General features: G+C 45.0%; 1 protein-coding gene across 11 annotated transcripts in view; it reads right to left on the reverse strand.

Moving 5' to 3' along the window:
• Positions 1 to 154: 154 nt before the first annotated feature.
• Positions 155 to 16,905, reverse strand: part of FRMPD1 (FERM and PDZ domain containing 1) — a 106,000-nt gene continuing 89,249 nt past the window's right edge. For all 11 annotated transcript variants that reach the window (XM_053300975.1, XM_053300972.1, XM_053300971.1 and 8 more), the window contains 6 exons: positions 15,003 to 15,129; positions 12,395 to 12,490; positions 9,126 to 9,308; positions 7,330 to 7,477; positions 5,686 to 6,489; positions 155 to 3,616 (listed from right to left, as the gene is read on the reverse strand). In XM_053300975.1, coding sequence (XP_053156950.1) covers positions 1,194 to 3,616; positions 5,686 to 6,489; positions 7,330 to 7,477; positions 9,126 to 9,308; positions 12,395 to 12,490; positions 15,003 to 15,129 — 3,781 coding nt within the window. In that variant the 3' untranslated portion in view covers positions 155 to 1,193. The remainder of the gene's footprint in view (positions 3,617 to 5,685; positions 6,490 to 7,329; positions 7,478 to 9,125; positions 9,309 to 12,394; positions 12,491 to 15,002; positions 15,130 to 16,905) is intronic.

The raw sequence follows: 16,905 nt of genomic DNA on the forward strand, positions 1-16,905 counted from the left end.
AATGGACTTCCAATTAACTTCAGAGGTGGTAGCAGCTGTATATGTTTGGGTATCCTCCCCCACCCTTGATCCTTGACTTCCATAGGTGAGTACAAATTTCAGCTGTCTGTCTATTGGGTTACATCTTGGAACAAAGACAACAAAAGTTACGTGGTAAAACTAACTGGTTTATTGTGGCATGTGCTTCAACAGACAACAGCTTTTTTGGTCAGATGCATGAAATGGATGAAGGTGGTGCTAGGTATGCATACACATGCACGTCCTCTGGAGGTTAAGCCTACAGGAAGATACACATGTCCTTTACTACTAACAGCTTATGGAAGGGTAAACGTAGTGATACGACTTTGCTTCTTGGATAATGGCCACTTAGCACAGAATGTTCAGAACACTTGTCCATAAGATACTTCCTCTAAAATGTATTGCAAATCCAGTGAGATGTCCTGAAAGAAGCCTCTTGAGTACCCAATAGTGGCACTGTGACACATGGCCATGAGCACAAGGAAAGAGACTCATCTGCTTCATGTGACTGTGTAGCCACTCTTCCTCCTCTGTTGGGCCCTGTCAGCTATGTGCATTGATAGGGCAGCAACGTGGGCAGAAGACCTGGAATCCACTGTGCTAACTGACACACTCAATCTCCTACATTAGAATTGCCTGGATTAAATGGTGATTGGCCACTTCTGCCTTTGGCCACCCACCCCAGTTTGCCTTGCTTAAACATCTGAAGCCAGATCCCTCCCCACATGCAGACTCCTGGGGTGTACTCGCTTTAGGCTTAGTCGTCGTCTGCACAAATTGGCACACCAAAGCTGTAACATGAGAACACTGTCAATACATCAGTTAAGGATACTTGCTACTGCATACATACAACTGCAGTTGATAACAGAAAGGACCTTGAATCACTCGAGAGATTAATCACTTTTGTGTTTTATCTATGGCACAAGAGAAAGCAAGTTGGACATGCACCAAAATAGGATTCTACATGAGGTCAGCAGGATAACTCACTCCTCAACTCATTTAACCCTTGAATGTTAAAATCCATTAAAGAATGGGACCAAACTGCTCAATTACTCGCTTCAACCTAGCTGTTGCTCATGAGCTATTTTTAGTGGGGAAATATTTCAGTGGCAGACACTTGGTTGGGTACTTCCCTATCAAAAGGATGGAGAGTCATTTGGACAAGATCCTCCATCTCACACACAGGATGATGCCCTGAATTGTTGAACAAGGCAGAACAGGGCTGCTGTGAGGGCAGTATACTGGCACACAAGTAGTTTCACACTCAAGGTAGAATAGCCCTGCTCACAGGCTTGCTGAGCTGCCTGAACAAACTGGCGGTAGTTACATACAAGATCCTTCAGATTGATTGTGAGGTCTTTGAGTCTTCTACTACAAAGGCTGCAGTTTGTGAACTGAAAGCACACATCTGTCAGCTGGAGAAGGTTCTGGAAGGTCTCCTGAATGACATTTTGTATCTCTGTGGAAGGCCCATCTGCTTTGATAACTTTCTGGCAACTGGACGTCAATCTTTGGGATTCCATGCACAATATGTTTTTGTTTTCAGAAAAATGGGCTGAGCATTTATCTCGAGGGTGTTTCCTTCTATTCCCCCCAAATTTCCTTAAAATTTCCTGTAGTTCTACCACGTTCTCTAGCAAGTGAGAAAAGTCAAGTGGTGAGGCGCACACTGTCTCTTTTAAACATCTCAGTGCATCAATATGAGATTCTGGAAGCCAGCTGCGATTCTTACCAGACTTGGGGTCAGTATTAGCATAGTTACATTCTTGTATGAGTCTTGTAGGATTACAATCTAAAGACAGTGGGCTTCTTGTTGAGGGTGGGGTGGTTAATGGCCTCTCAGAAGTGCCACATTCAAGAGGACTGGTGTCCTTTAATTCTGCCTCATTATCTAGACCACGGAAACAACTGGCATAAGTCAACTGGCAACTGCATCTGTCCATTTTATGATTTGGTGAGAGCGCCTCAGCAGTTGTAAAAGCTGGAGAGCCTGTGTTGTTGCAGCTTACAGGTGCCTTAGCACCTTCTGTCGAGTCAGAATACAGAAATGTTTGATTTGAAACACCATTTTTCTCACTGGGCCCTGCAGATTTACAGAAACTAGCAAGTGAAAAGTAGTCCAGGCCATCTGAAATGTTCGCTTTTTTCTGTTCCATGTTCTCCACGGAAACAGTTTGTGGCCTGGGTTGTTTGCATTTATAATCCACGTGGAAGGCATTGCCCGTGAAGTTTCTTTCCACTGACTTCTGGACACCAGCCAGTTCTGTAGAAAGGCTTGTATTCCGATAAGCAGTTAAGGCTGATGGATGGTGTGGCCCTTGCCTCAGGCCATCTGAAAGCAAATCATCCTCTTTTAAACAGACTCTATTAACAACTGGGACACTTTGACCAGCAGTTCTCCAGCATTTGTCATCCGACTGCAGACATGTTTCTGTGCAATTAGTCAATGAACTAAAAGAAACCCCAGAGAGGTGAGTCTGTATCCCTGAAGGATCATCACAATGGGGAAGCAGCTCAGTGTCATTTGAGAAACTCAGCTGGTTTGGACCCTCAGATTTCCGCAATGAGTCTTCAGTCAGCATCTTGCTGGTATTTTCTGGGAGCAATAAGCCTCCAAATGCCTGGCTTGATTTGTGCAAGAGGGGGTCACGGATTCCTCTTTCACAGGGGCCTAGCACAAGCTGTTCATCTCTCTCCACTTTCTCAGCAGGAAGAGGATCCAGATCTGAGGTTGGCACACAAGTCAACTGTTTGCCTTGGTGCCTGTCCAGAGATCGGGAGGGTTTGGTAGTTGTGTGTATTATTTCCTCAATCAATACGTAACTGACTCCTATTTCAGGTGTAGATTCTGCTGTCCTCATTGTGTTCTCTGATATTTCATTTACATGAGGTTCTCTACCTGCTATACAATGTTTCTCAACACCAGAATATGTTTCTGTAGGATCTTCTGTTTTTTCATGGCCAATTTTGTTTAGGCCTTCCACCCGGAAGGAGATTCCTGACACCTTTAAGCAGCTGTTATGTTCATGTGTATGGGAGGAGATAAAAGAGGTATCAGGCTTCTCTGTGTAGAGGGGGCTAGAGTTGAAATCTGAGCTCTCTGCAGCTTCCTGGGTACCTAGAAGACGAATGGCAGATATAGAAGATGCAACTGAATCAGTTACTGTCTTTGTTTCTAAGGTATCAGGCTCCATCTCCATCAACTCAGATGAAGGGGTTATATTCTTGGTTGCTCTATACGGGTCTAATTGGACCAGCGATTTGGTTTCAAGATCAGTGTCTCTTTTAGTGTCCCTCAAGGAAACTACAGGTTCTGAACATAAAGTATCTGAAAGGCCAGGTTCTTTGTCATAGCACAAGCTGTCAATGTTCTCTGGGGAGTGAGGTGAAGCTATGGGGAAAGTAACTTGTGATGTATAGTTAGTCTGTAGGAAGGACCTTCTTTTCCTCAGGCTGTTGGTACACCTTGCCTCCTTTTCTGGTCTGTGTTTTGCTCTTCTACTTTGTCTTGACAGAATGTTTTGACTCAAGCCGCAACAGGAGGGCACCTTTGTGGTAGTGACATCTTGTACACTCTGTAGGGGCAAACTTTCAGAACCTGTAAACAAAGAAGAAGCTATCAATGTGCAGAAATCATTTATATTCGATAGATAAACTGCAATTCCTTTAAAATACTGGTAAAAGAGGGGCATATTTCCATTGCTTATTTGTGAGGATCTTTTGGAGTTCCTACAGGTGCAAGTTTAGGGTTCTCCAGGTTCTTCCCCCACCAGACCCCCAGTTATGAAAAGCAGAAGTGGGGAGAACAAAGGATTGGGTGACTTTAACCTGCAACTAGCTAGTAGCTACCCTTTCCCCCAAGTTCGAGACCCCAATTGGCAGATGAGTGAGGGGAGTGGGAGAACAGAATGTAGTACCACACCTCTGTCAACACGCTCAACCACACACATTGCAAGTGGTTTGGATAGGGTCAGTTTTTTCAACCTGTCTCCCATTTAGATAAGGTAAAAAAAAAAAAAAGAAGGCCCTTAGTCCTTCATAGACTAACAGTAAATAGCGAAGTTCTTTCTGCAGTGCTGATGCTTGGGGCTGGGTGGCTGACCAAGCTTTAGACTGTACACTGAACAAACAAGGAACTTCACCCTCTACCCTGCTTCTACAGGTTAATTCGCACAACCCATGCTCACAAAGAGAGCTTTCGTTTCATATGAACACAATACTGGCAGAGCAAGCTGAGAGAGTGATTTAACTCATCACTTGATAAGTACCACCTGATTATGTGAAGTAGCTCCAGCTCTTTTCACCTGCTAACAGAAAGAGGAAGGCCAGATAACATACATGGGGTCAAGAGGTCTGAGTGATATCAATATCAATGAGCTGGAAGCTCCCAATTTGAATCTTGGCTCTCACTAAATAGCCATAGGCTATCTTAACTTCCACCCCTTTGCCTGGGAAGGTAACAACATTGGCCTGGACTTAGAGGACTGTTATAAGGTAATGTATGCTTTCCGTGGGCAGCTTCACACATAATGGTGGCAAATGAGTAGCAGGGAACTGTCAGTTCCTGGCGAGTGTATGTTTTAGGTACTTTTGCCTCTTCTGTGTTGTCCAAACCTGGCAGTGTCGGGTTGACTATTTATTTATCGTTAAATTTATATACCACCTTTCATTCAAACAATCCCAAGGCAGTTCACAGGAAAATGAAAACAAGACTTAAAAAATGACACAGTTAAAATATTAATCCAAAATATAAAAACATAGATCTGATTAAAAATATTTAAAATGCAAGCATAAGAAACAAGGCAGAAGATAAATACAATGTCGGGTTCCCTCTGTCACCTATCGTTTGACCAGCCTTTGAAGCCGAGCAGAGAATATCAGGCGGCAGAGGGATGGGTTCAGATGACATGGAAGAGGTGGAGATACCGGGAGCGCATGCTCACTCCGGAAACCAGCCATTTCCGCCTACTTACTTGCAGTCATTACATGTAACGTTATATGAGAAGCCACCTGCTGAAGGCATTCATCGGGGCGATTCACATGCGCAGGCAAAACCGGAGTAGGACAGCCCAGCACGGTTTTGCCTGCGCGTGTGAATCGCCAAGAGCCAGCGGCAGCACAGCAACGAACCCCGTTAGGTGCCCCTGCTGTTAGCCAAGATTTAGAGCGCAAGCTCGCCTGAAACCCGGGCTTATGGATTGTGTGTCAGTGCCGCACAGCACCCACACACAAGTATCCTCCTGACCAGTGTTGGGAGGCTCTCCATAATGCACTGCACACTCACATGGTGCATTATGGAAGTTCCAGGGGCCTTCCAGCCCCAGAATCTCCCTGCTGCCAATAGGAGCGAACCATCATCTAGACGAGCAATCTGCCTAGGGAGAGCGATCCACCCGGGGCTTGTAAGAGAGAGTAGATTGTCTGCAGGGAAGGTAAGTGTTTCAAGGCTTCCTCCTCTCGCCCCTTTGGAGCCCTTTCTCCGATTGCGAGAAAGGGCTCATTACCTTGTAACAGGCCTCTAAGTGCAGGCCATGTTTATGTGAAGGCGGCAGCTGTGAGTCTGCTGAGCTCCTTACTAGGTGGTACACACACAGGCAAAACAGCCCCTCTCCGACACAACCCTTGAGCTATGATTGCGCCTTTCCCAGGGATGTCTTTTTGTCTTACTTGCTGGAGCCTCCACTGGTGCTACCCTTTCTGCTGCATCGTAGAATTCTTCATCTGAACTGGTATCTCCAAAGCCAGGGGGAGGAGCCAAGATGAAGCCAGGTGTCTCTCTTCTGCCAGTCCCCTCATCTTCATCGGCTTCAGCCTGCAGCTCTTTCAAAGAGCCACGCTCTGAGCTGTCACTGCAGGTGGTCTTTTCTCCGCTGCTGGTGGGGGAGATGTTGGCACAAAGGCTGTAATACTGCATGACGTTACTCTCTGCCAGCTTGGACTCCAGAGCAGAAGCATTCGTTTCACTTTCTGTCCTGGGTTCTGCCTCCAGCTGTAGAAGCACAGGACTGGGTATGTGGGGCGGTGGGAAGAAAGAGAAGATATACTCCTGAGTTGCTTTACTTCCTTCTTCGCTGTCTATACCCATGGAGGTCTTGCCATTGCTTGCAAGTTCCTGAAGAGTGGGGGTATAGAAATGAAAAAACTCAGGCCTACTTGAGGAGCAGGCTTGCAAATCGTCCTCCTCCAGAGCATCCAGAGAGTCGCTTGAAGCACTAGTCTTTAACCGGCTCTCTGTGTTGGCTGAGTCTGAGGCGTCCGACAAGCTATCATTTGTGTTGTCATAGCCATTGCAATACACAGTCTCTTTGTCCTCCAGCTCCTTCCTTTCTTGTTCATGCTTGTCCTGTTCTCCTTCCTCAAGCAGGGGGCTAATGCTGCTGTACTTTGTGGAGTGAGTGTCTGGAAACCGGTCCAAGGAGGAGTCTGGTTCAGAAGATTCTTCAGAGTCGCTGCAGGTTCTCGATTCATACCCTTCAAGTCAAACACACACACAAAGAGATGGTTTGTTTAGAGTGGCCTGTGCTTGCAGTCTGCCCTGCAGTTTATTTAACGAGAACCAGTTTTCAGCAGGAAGGCTCAGCCCTGCCACGTGTGAGGAAGAGGCTGAACACAGGAAGTGGCCTAATATGAAGTCAGAACTCTGGTCCAGCTAGCTCAGTACTGTCTGACTGTAGCAGCGTTCCCAGATTTCAGGCAGGAGTCTTTCCCAGCCCTCACGGGAAATGCCAGGAATTGAACTGGACCTTCTGCAGGCACAGCAAATGCACCACCACTGAGCTATGGCCTTATTCCTATGCTTCTCAGTACCTACAGAACATTGTTCTTGCACTACTGAACAGCCACAATCATCCCCAGGTACATCTCAGATTAGAGGGAGTGGTGTTGAGCAACCTACCCTCATCCTTCACTCTCTCTTGTTCTCTCCCTGCATGCCTTGGGTTTTTTCTCTTTGTCATTCTAGGGTGATCAAGAAACAGACACCCAGGATAGAGTTATGCAAATGGTAAAAGTGCTACAATCAGCAGCAGCTGGGAGAAGATGTAAAAGCAGCTTCCTCCTCAAAAAGCAAAGTTCACTGGAATGCAAGGGGTGTGTGTGTGCGTGTGTGTGCACCCGTCACCGTCCCAAATGGTGTCTATGACAACACCCTTTTATTTTCTCCCATATATGAGAATGGCGCCATTCACTCACAGCTAAGCACTACACTTGGGGAAACCACTACAGCAAAAGATGCTCTTTGCACAACATATTCAAGCAGTAAGATTCCTCCCAACCATTTTTTGTCAGTGTTAAAGGCAGCTTGGTTTTTACCCTCCTCCGCGGACAAGCGATGTGTTTGGAGCCTTCTGTCTGTCCAGACAAATATGGAACTACTTGAATCCACAAGCAGCTTGTAGTAGCCAGCAATGAGACAAGCCAGATCTTTCGCACTGTTAGACTCCAACAGTAAAGTCAGCAACTTTAAGGGGAAGAAACAAAACAGACTAAAAAAATTCAAATATCTGTATAAAATAAAATAGAACAAGAAGCAAACACACACACACACACAAACACACACACACACACACCCTGGTCTTGTGGTAAAGCAAAGTGGTTGTCTTTGGTAGAATACAGGTGGGGTTTACCATTGCCTCCTCCCAAGCAGTATGAGATGATGCCTTTCAGCATCTTCCTATATTGCTGCTGCCCGATATAGGTGTTTCCCATAGTCTGGGGAAACATACCAGTGGGGATTCAAACCGGCAACCTCTTTCTCACTAGGCAAGTTATTTCCCCACTGTGCCATTAGGTGGACAGTCTTGTGGTAGCAAACATGAATTGTCTCTTTTGCTAAACAGGATCTTCCCTGATTCACATTTGAATGGGAGACTACATGAGAACACTGTAAGATATTTCCCTTAAGGGATGGGTCTGCTCTGGGAAGAGCACCTGTCTGCTTACATGCAGAAGGTTCCAAATTCCCTCCCTGGTATCTCCAGACAGAGCTGAGAGAGACTCCTGCTTGCAACTTCGGAGATGCTGCTGCCAATCTGGATAGACAATACTGTGCTAGATGGACCGATGGTCTGACTCGGTATAAGGCAGCTTCCTATGTTCCCAAGTACTAGATTATTTGCTATCCCATCTTTTTCATAAATACAGTACAGGCATAAAATGTACATATACATTTTATGATGATATGTATGGGGGTATATACTTGTGTACATACACACACATCCATGCCATTTTTCTTATAGTCTAAAGAGAAGAGAGAGGAACAAATGGATAGGTATTATGGTTACTAAACCAAAAAAAGTGATTCTCAACAAATACATTGGTCCTGATATTTAGGAATAATTCCCTACTGAAAAAACAGAATCACAGTGTAGTAGAACTATGAATCACAATATGCCACATTATAAATTGTTGATATGATTCAATGGGGGAGGAGGGGATATCTAAAAATTATCCAGTGAAAATATATTCTTGGATTTGATTCAGCCTCTGATTTGTTCATATGTGCTGTGGCTGAACTGGAGCTTGAAATTGGTTGAAATACAACTCAGCCACCACTGGAAGAATCAGGGGCTTTTGACTCGCTTTCTTTCATCCCAGAATACAATACAGTTGGAGCCCTTTTTATGGTGGGAAAGTGGCATATGCATTCAAACACCAAATAAACTAAATACTAGGGTTAATTGTTATCTGGTAACTTCATGGATTCACAGTTCTATAAGGAACATCTAATGATCGGTGCATTCCCCATTGGTAAAGGGATGTGTGGCCACTGAAACAAACTGGGACTTTTTCATATAGACAAGGGGCTACATGAATAACAATCCATGAACAACTTGGAATCACAGAATTGGAAGGTACCCTTGGAGGTCTTCTAGGACAACCCCTGCTCGGTACAGGTAACTGCTATAGCTTCCCTGACAAATTAGCATCCAGTTTCTGAATCTGAATCATGTAACCCCAATCAGGGTTGACAGTATTGGGTTAATGGACTATTGTCGGTTCCTTATATCCTCAATACTATCAAAATGTAGAGTGGTAGACTTTAGAAAACTTCATAAAAGGCTCTCCCATCCATTCATAATTCAAGGAATTGTGAAGGTTATAATTACCTTTATATCTTGGAGGTAGATTTTTACCATGCTTACTTTGTCCGATTCTTCCGTAAGCTCCAGTCTGCTGATGTTTGCAAATTCAGCCAGCATGGTGACAATGTTGAGCTTGTTGTTAACAACTTGGCTGATCCCATATTTGGCTCCCACCAGGAGGGCAATACATGATTCTCTGTCCTGCAGCTACATGAGGGGAAAGTGGTTTTCATTCCTGTCAAGAACTCCTTAAGAACAATGAGTTCACACATGCACATTCATCATATAATGGGCACAACATCAAGTTGATGACTTGCACGTGTGAATGAGCCATCACAGAACAGACACCACCCACAAAACTATCATATCACTGCACACAATATTTTTTCAATAGAAGCAATTAATGAGATGAGTTGACTCATCTGAGATGACTCTTGTCTGAGAGTCATTGACTGGAAACTTGTGCATCAGCCCCTACACTGCAGACAAAGACAAAGGATTTCATGCCTTACATTTTGATAGGCTGAATTTGTTTCAGCCTATATTGCCTGATCTTCCATCCAACAAAGCAAATACCAATCCTGTTTCTGTGTGGTGGGCAAGGGAATGGTTATGCTGGGCTCATTCCACTCTCCCATCATGCAGTGGGGCCTAGGGAAAGCAGATTGCAAAAGGTTTGACTTGACTTGGCTTGATGTTCTGGGCTGAATTCAAGGCACTGGTCTTTATCTTTGGAGCGCTAATGGTCCAAGTCTAGTATACCTTGGAGAGCGCCTTCTCTCATATGACCCTTCCTGAGAAGAAGGGCCTTGCTCTGCCTAAAACAAGATTGGAATCCACTAGCCTGGTTGAATCACAGTATGCCTGGCACAGGGAGAAAACGAAAAGGGGAGGGAGGTCCCATGGAGCCTTTCCACATGTGGAGAAAGCAGGATCGCAACTTTGGTAATAAAGGGATTCTTCTACTTGGGAGAAGTCGTACCTGACCTGAGTCACTCATGCATTGGTAACATCCAGATTGGACTACTGCAATGCGCTCTACGTGTGGCTGCCCTTGAATACTGTCTGGAAGCTTCAGCTGGTTCAGAATGCTGTCACAAGGATGCTCGTGGGTACGAGTCGCTTCACGAATATTACACCCATCCTGCGTCAGCTTCATTGGCTACCAGTCCGCTTCCGGGCTAGATTCAAGGTGCTGGTATTGACCTTTAAAGCCCTACATGGCTTGGGGCTGGGGTACCTGTCGGACCGCATTCGCCCATATGAATCTGCCAGGCCCCTCCGATCATCATCTCAGGCCCTGCTCATGACCCCACCACTAACAGAGATCCGATTGGCAGACACTAGAGACAGCCTTTTCGGTTGTGGCCCCTCGGCTTTGGAACGCCCTCCCTGAAGAGCTTCGCCATGCTCCCTCCCTCAGTGTTTTTTAAAAACATCTTAAAACACACCTTTTTAAGGAGGCTTTTTAATATCATTATTTTGTTATATCTGGTAGGTTCTTTAGCTTTTTATAATTTTCAGTTTTAATTTGAACCTAATAATTGTTTTTAATCTGACTTAAAAAAATAAATTATTATTTGTATCTGTGTCTGTGTAATGGTTGTAAGCCGCCCCGAGCAGTATTGCACTGGAGGGGCGGGGTATAAATATTTGTAATTAATTAATTAATTAATTAACAATAAAGGAGAGGATGACAGCTTTTGTTCTGCATGGAAACTGATGCTATAACACAACCCTGCTGGCAAGGTCCAAAGGAAACACTCAAGAACAAAGTGTAAGTGCAGCCTCAAAGCTTCTGTTTCCTCACAGTTGTCAGTGGCTCAGCTGCTGAAGCAGGTTTTGAAAGAGGTGGAGAACGGTAAACACGATAATGCCTTCATGGCTCTTATTAAAGAATGATGTGCCAGAAGGGAGTGAAGGGAGATGGAACATTAGGCATCTAAGAGCCCATTCTCACTGGGCAATAGTAGCTTGGTTCCAACACTGATTCTTTGGCAAGGGAGGCAGAGTCATCACATTCTGCTCCCTGCCAAAGATGTTCCTACTGAGAACAGTCATTAAGAATGTAAGATTAGCACAGGGAACCGTAGCTCAGATGGGGCCAGAAGGCTCAAAGGCAGGATTCTGTGTCTGCTGCAATGGTGCACAAGTGCAAAGAGTCACAGTGTGGTACTCGGCATAAAATTCTGTTTCTGGAGACCTTCACATTTCTTTATTTCAGACTCTATAAAAAGTAAGTTACAAGCTCTTATGATTGTGAAAAAATGCTCAAAAAATTGTGGGGAATGTCCAAGGAGATTTTCAAAAGCCAGAGGGTAGACTAAGAAGGGCTCTCCAGCAGTGGGCTTTTAACACCCTCCATAGCTCCTCATCAGAAGAATAAGTTTTGTTAAAATGAAAATGTATGCAAATTAAGACATATTAAAGATATTTGCTTAATTGGCATAATCTAGGTTGCAAAATTCAGACTTTCTAGCTGCAGAATTTGGGTTACCTTGGATGTTTTTTTGGGGTTTTTTTAGGATGCCACTGCTGTAGAGTGCTGGGCCTCATTTCTTCCCTGCTGTCCAGCAATATGGCACCACTAGACTGCACTGGAGCTAGGGGGCTATTGCTGGTACACTATCACCACTGTAACTGGCACCTAAGGTACCACACCAAGGATTGTGACATCACTTGCATTAATACTGCAACATTTGTGCTAATTCGTGCAGCAGGACACTCCATTTTCATTTTGGCCCATAATATCCTGCCAACACAGGACCACACTGTTATTCCTGATTGGCTCCTCGCAAGGTACTACATACTGCCTTTGTGTCCTGTGTTTCAGAAGTGGTATAAACCATTGACAAATGGGCTTCAATGGCTTCTTCACGGGGCATTTTAGGCAGGAAACGGTAACAGGGTTCCTTTATGGAGAATTAGTGTTTGTCTATGTATACAAAATGGAAAAAAATATATTATGTACAAGGCATAAGGGCACCCTTAAGTTGAGTGTTCCCTTATTCAAGATTCCTCCAACTGGAGAGTGCAGCAGCATCCCTGCACTCCCAAATATAGAAGTCAAACTTTCCCCATCCTTTTCAGGGCTCCCAATGATCCATAAAGATCTCCCAAACCACTGGAGGGTCCTGAATTGCACCTCATTTGGAAATCGCCATTAACTGCAATGATAGAAGACTTGCAAGTCTTGCTGAGCAGTTTCCCCACAGTCAACATTACAGAAAAATACAGTGAATATGTATTTAAGAGCTTGCTGTCACATTACATTAAACAAATCATCACCTTACCATGAGAGTGGCATTGAAGATTTTGCCTCCATAGAGTTTCAAATCTCCAAGAATCTGCAGGTAACACAGTCGCACCTGTGCTGCCGAGAGGAGACGCTGCAGTTTTGGAGAAGAGTGATTAAGAACTAGGCAACAATAGCAGCTCATGTAGATAAGAGGAGAGCTGGTCTTGTGGTAGCAAGCATGACTTGTCCCCTTAGCTAAGCAGGGTCTGCCCTGGTTGCATTTGAAAGGGAGACTAGAAGTGTGAGCACTGTAAGATATTCCCCTCAGGGGATGGAGCTGCTCTGGGAGGACCAGAAGGTTCCAAGTTCCCTCCCTGGCTTCTCCAAGATGGGGCTGAGAGAGATTCCTGCCTGCAAGCTTGGAGAAGCTGCTGCCAGTCTGTGCAGACAATACTGAGCTAGATGGACCTATGGTCTGACTCAGTATATGGCAGCTTCCGATGTTCCTATATTGAGAGTGCTGAGAGGCACTGAGTAGATGCTCTTAATATATGGGGTTGGGTAAAATGGAGTGCTTCCAGTGTTCTGACAGTGGCAGATTTGGGGATTGTAGGGCCGGGACCTTGGACAAATATTCCACTTTTCAGAATCACATGGCAGCCCTGAATATGGGAGTGATGAAGTCCTCCCATTTCTGAAAACATCACATGGTGATACAGTGCAACTAGCTCAGAGAGTGTTGTGTATTGTGCTGACCACTGATGTGTATTTCACAGGAACACTCTCATGGTGTTACAAATAGATTGTGAAATGAGGCCAACAGAACTGACACATGAAGAAGGTTAGATCCAATGGTCTTTTTGCCCTCAAATACTACATGGATGGTACAAGCACAGGACCACATTGTCCTATATTTAATGCTTTCACACACATCATGGCATTGTCCATTATAGTATTCTGGAGAACACAGCAGCTATGACTCTGGAGGTCCACTAGAAACAGCAAGCACTGAGGCATGATGCTTTAAAAGCCCCTACACAGCCCTCCTGTGTAGCCTCTTCATGAAGCAAATGAGAGGAGAGCAGGTCTTGTGGTAGCAAGCATGACTTGTCTCGTTTGCTAAGCAGGGTCTGCGCTGGTTGCATATGAATGGGAGACGAGACGTGTGAGCACTGTAAGATATTCCCCTTAGGGCTTGCGGCCATTCTGGGAAGAGCATCTGCATGCTTGCATGCAGAAGGTTCCAAGTTCCCTCCCTGGCATCTCCCTGGGTGAGAGAGACTCTCGCTGGAGAAGCCGCTGCCAGTCTGTGCAGACAAGACTGAGCTAGATGGACCAATGATCTGACTCAGTATATGGCAGCTACCTATGTTCCATTATGCCACAGAAATCTCCATGAACCTATAGTAGCCACGGCTTCCAACATCCACTGCAGATGCCCTGGAGTCCCCCTTTCTATGCCTCCCAGACAGAAGAGAACGGATACTGACCACTCTCTGTAACAGTAACCTCACGATTTCTTTATAGAGGGAGCAAGGAGGAAGTTACTTTGGCGGTGTTTTCCTTCTGTGTTCTTTCTGACAGGAGCTGCCACCACTTGTCATTGGGAAGTGGAAATGCAGGGAAAAGATGCTGCCCCCAGAGAGCATAAGAAAGGAAAACAGGTTAACAACTTCCTTGGTCCCTCTAGCAAGAAAAACCAGGGTATTTGGGGATGGTGCGTGGATGGCATAATCTTGCTGGGAGTCTGGGGCAGGGAAGAACTGAAGAAGGCACTATGGTGGAGAATGCCTGTAACAGCTCATGCCTCATTAAGAGGCTGAAATATGAACCATCTCAAAGGCTCAAACGTTTAATATTCAATTCATGTTTCATGCATACAGATAGTCAAGATGATCTTGTTTTTCCCATAGTGCTCCCTATATTTTGAGTTCGTTATAAAACTTGGAATGGACTGCCCAGCAATTAGTGAACTCTAGAACATAAGAACAGCCTTGCTGGACCAGGTCCAAGGCCTATCTAGTCCAGCATGCTGCTTCCTACAGTGACCCAACAGATGCCTCCAGGAAGTCCACTACAGGAGTTGAAGGTGTGCCCCCACTGCAACTGGTAGTTGCAACCCAATTGCTCCCCTGCAACTGGTACTCAGAGGCATCCTGCCTCTGAGCCTGGAGGCTGTCTGTAGACATCAAGATTAGCAGCCTTTGATAGACTTGTCCTCCCTCCATGAATTTGTCTAAGTCCCTTTTAAAGCCATCCAAGCTGGTGGTCATCACTACATCCCATGATAAATAATTCCACAGATTAATTGTGTGCTGTGTGAAAAAGTACTTCCTTTTGTCAGCCCTAAATTTCCTGGCTTTCAGGTTCATGGGATGACCCCTGGTTCTAGTGTTGGGAGAGAGGGAGAACTTTCTCTCTCTCCCCACCATGTATAATTTTGTAAACCTCTAACATGTCTCCCCTTAGTCACCTATTTTCTAAACTAAAAAGCCCCAGATGTTGCAGCCTTGCCTTGTAAGGAAGGTGCTCTAGGCTAAGATTAGGGAATGGATTCATCACACTACAGTAAAAATAAACTAGCTCAGCAGAATAGTGCAGTTAGAATCTCTGAGCCCTTTGATGTGTGACCTTTCACAAATACACTACGGTGATGTTGTTACCTTTGGTCTTGGATCTAACAAAAGTTGATTCCTCTTCATGTGAAAGCTAATGGCCTTTTTGATGTCTTTTCCTCTCATGTTTCGGAGTAAAGTTGGAGAGATAAAGTTTTCTATTCCCCAGTCCTTCCTGTGACAGAAAAAGAGGGGGGAAATAACCACCACCTGAGATTATATTCCTACAGAGTTCCTTAAGGTACTCTGATACCGCCTTGGGGTTATCTTTTTAATGAAAGGCGGTATATAAATGCAAAAATAAATAAATAAATAAATAAATAAATAAAGAAAGAAAGAAAGAAAGAAAGCTAAAGTGTGCTGTTGAGTCGGTGTTGACTTCTGGAGACCACAGAGCCCTGTGGTTGTCTTTGGTAGAATACAGGAGGGGTTTACCATTGCCTCCCCCTGCACAGTATGAAATGATGCCTTTCAGCATCTTCCTAGATCGCTGCTGCCCAACAGAGGTGTTTCCCATAGTCTGGGAAACATACCAGCTGAAACCTCTGGCTTGTTAATCAAGTCATTTCAAGTCATTTCCCCGCTGCGCCATTAGGTGGCTTGTACTTAAAATAATCACACTTGCCAGATGTTGCAGTGGCATTCAGATATCACTCAAAAATCCTCTAGTGCTAATAGGCTTTTATACTCTCCCCCAAAAGTGTTGTATACAGTCTAGATTATATGCAATAGGAAAAGAAGCAGAGAGTAAAGAAAAACAGGAGGTACCCCTGGATAGATAAGGAGGAATTGGCAAAATCTGGGGTGAGTTAGAAATGCTTGTTGATCATTCAGAGTACTGCCAATGAAATTCCAAGTTCACAGTACTCAGAGAGAGGTTATTCCTACTCTATTGCTGTTGTGTAACCCCCCAAAAAACCTCTGCTCTGACTGTCTCTCTTCCTCAGCCAGCAGTTTTCAGTGGCTGAATGTGCTGTACTGTATTCAGGGCTGTCCTTAGACAGCCCTGGTGGGGTGCGGGGCCTGGGGCAAATCAACCAGTGTGGGACCCCCTTCCAGCCATGCCCTAAGGACAGCCACTGTATTAGTGGCACCCAGCCAGTGAGGTTGCAGCAGAGTCACTCTGTCTGGCCTCCTGCTCCTATGAAGGCCCAAAGGCATGCCCAATAGGCAGACTGCATGACTGGAGCCTATGCGTTTGTATTTTGAAGTGCAAATAGCAGTCACATGAGGCCTTGATCCAGATCAGACTTCCAGCAGGGAAGGGAGGGATCTAACCCAACCTCATCATGACATAGCCCTGATCCAGATTTCTTTTCCTCTTGCAGCTGCTAGTTGCTTCTGGAAGAAAATTCCCACTGGCACCTAGGCAAACTCTCCTTCCAGAGCAAACAACAGTTGGTGGGGTTGGGGAGTCTTGGTCCAAATCCAGCACTCTGCTCACCACAACACTGGCATTACACACTTCTCACACATGCAGTAAAATATACGCATGCTTGGCCGTCTCATATGATGACCTACATATGGGTTTCATGTGACTGACTACACAAGGAATGTATACAATGATGATGGATACCACTTTTCAACAAAAGTTCCCAAAGCAGTTTACATAGATATAAATAAATAGATAAAATGGTTGTGGTTGTCCTAAAGGGAAACCAAAGGCAAGATGCTCGTCTACCACTTTGGTGCAGTGTAGGCCACTTTTTATATACTTAAGATATTCTTAAATATCTAATGCACCTAATGGCGCAGTGGGGAAGTAACCTGCCTAGGGAGCAAGAGGTTGCTGGTTCGAATCCCCACTAGTATGTTTCCCAGAAACACCTCTGTCAGGCAGCAGTGATATAGGAAGATGCTGAAAGGCATAATCTCATACTGCACAGGAGGAGGCAATGGTAAACCCCTTCTGTATTCTACCAAAGAAAACCACAGGGCTCTGTGGCTGCCA

Source organism: Hemicordylus capensis, chromosome 2 (assembly GCF_027244095.1).
Source record: "Hemicordylus capensis ecotype Gifberg chromosome 2, rHemCap1.1.pri, whole genome shotgun sequence".
Classification (NCBI taxonomy): domain Eukaryota; kingdom Metazoa; phylum Chordata; class Lepidosauria; order Squamata; family Cordylidae; genus Hemicordylus; species Hemicordylus capensis.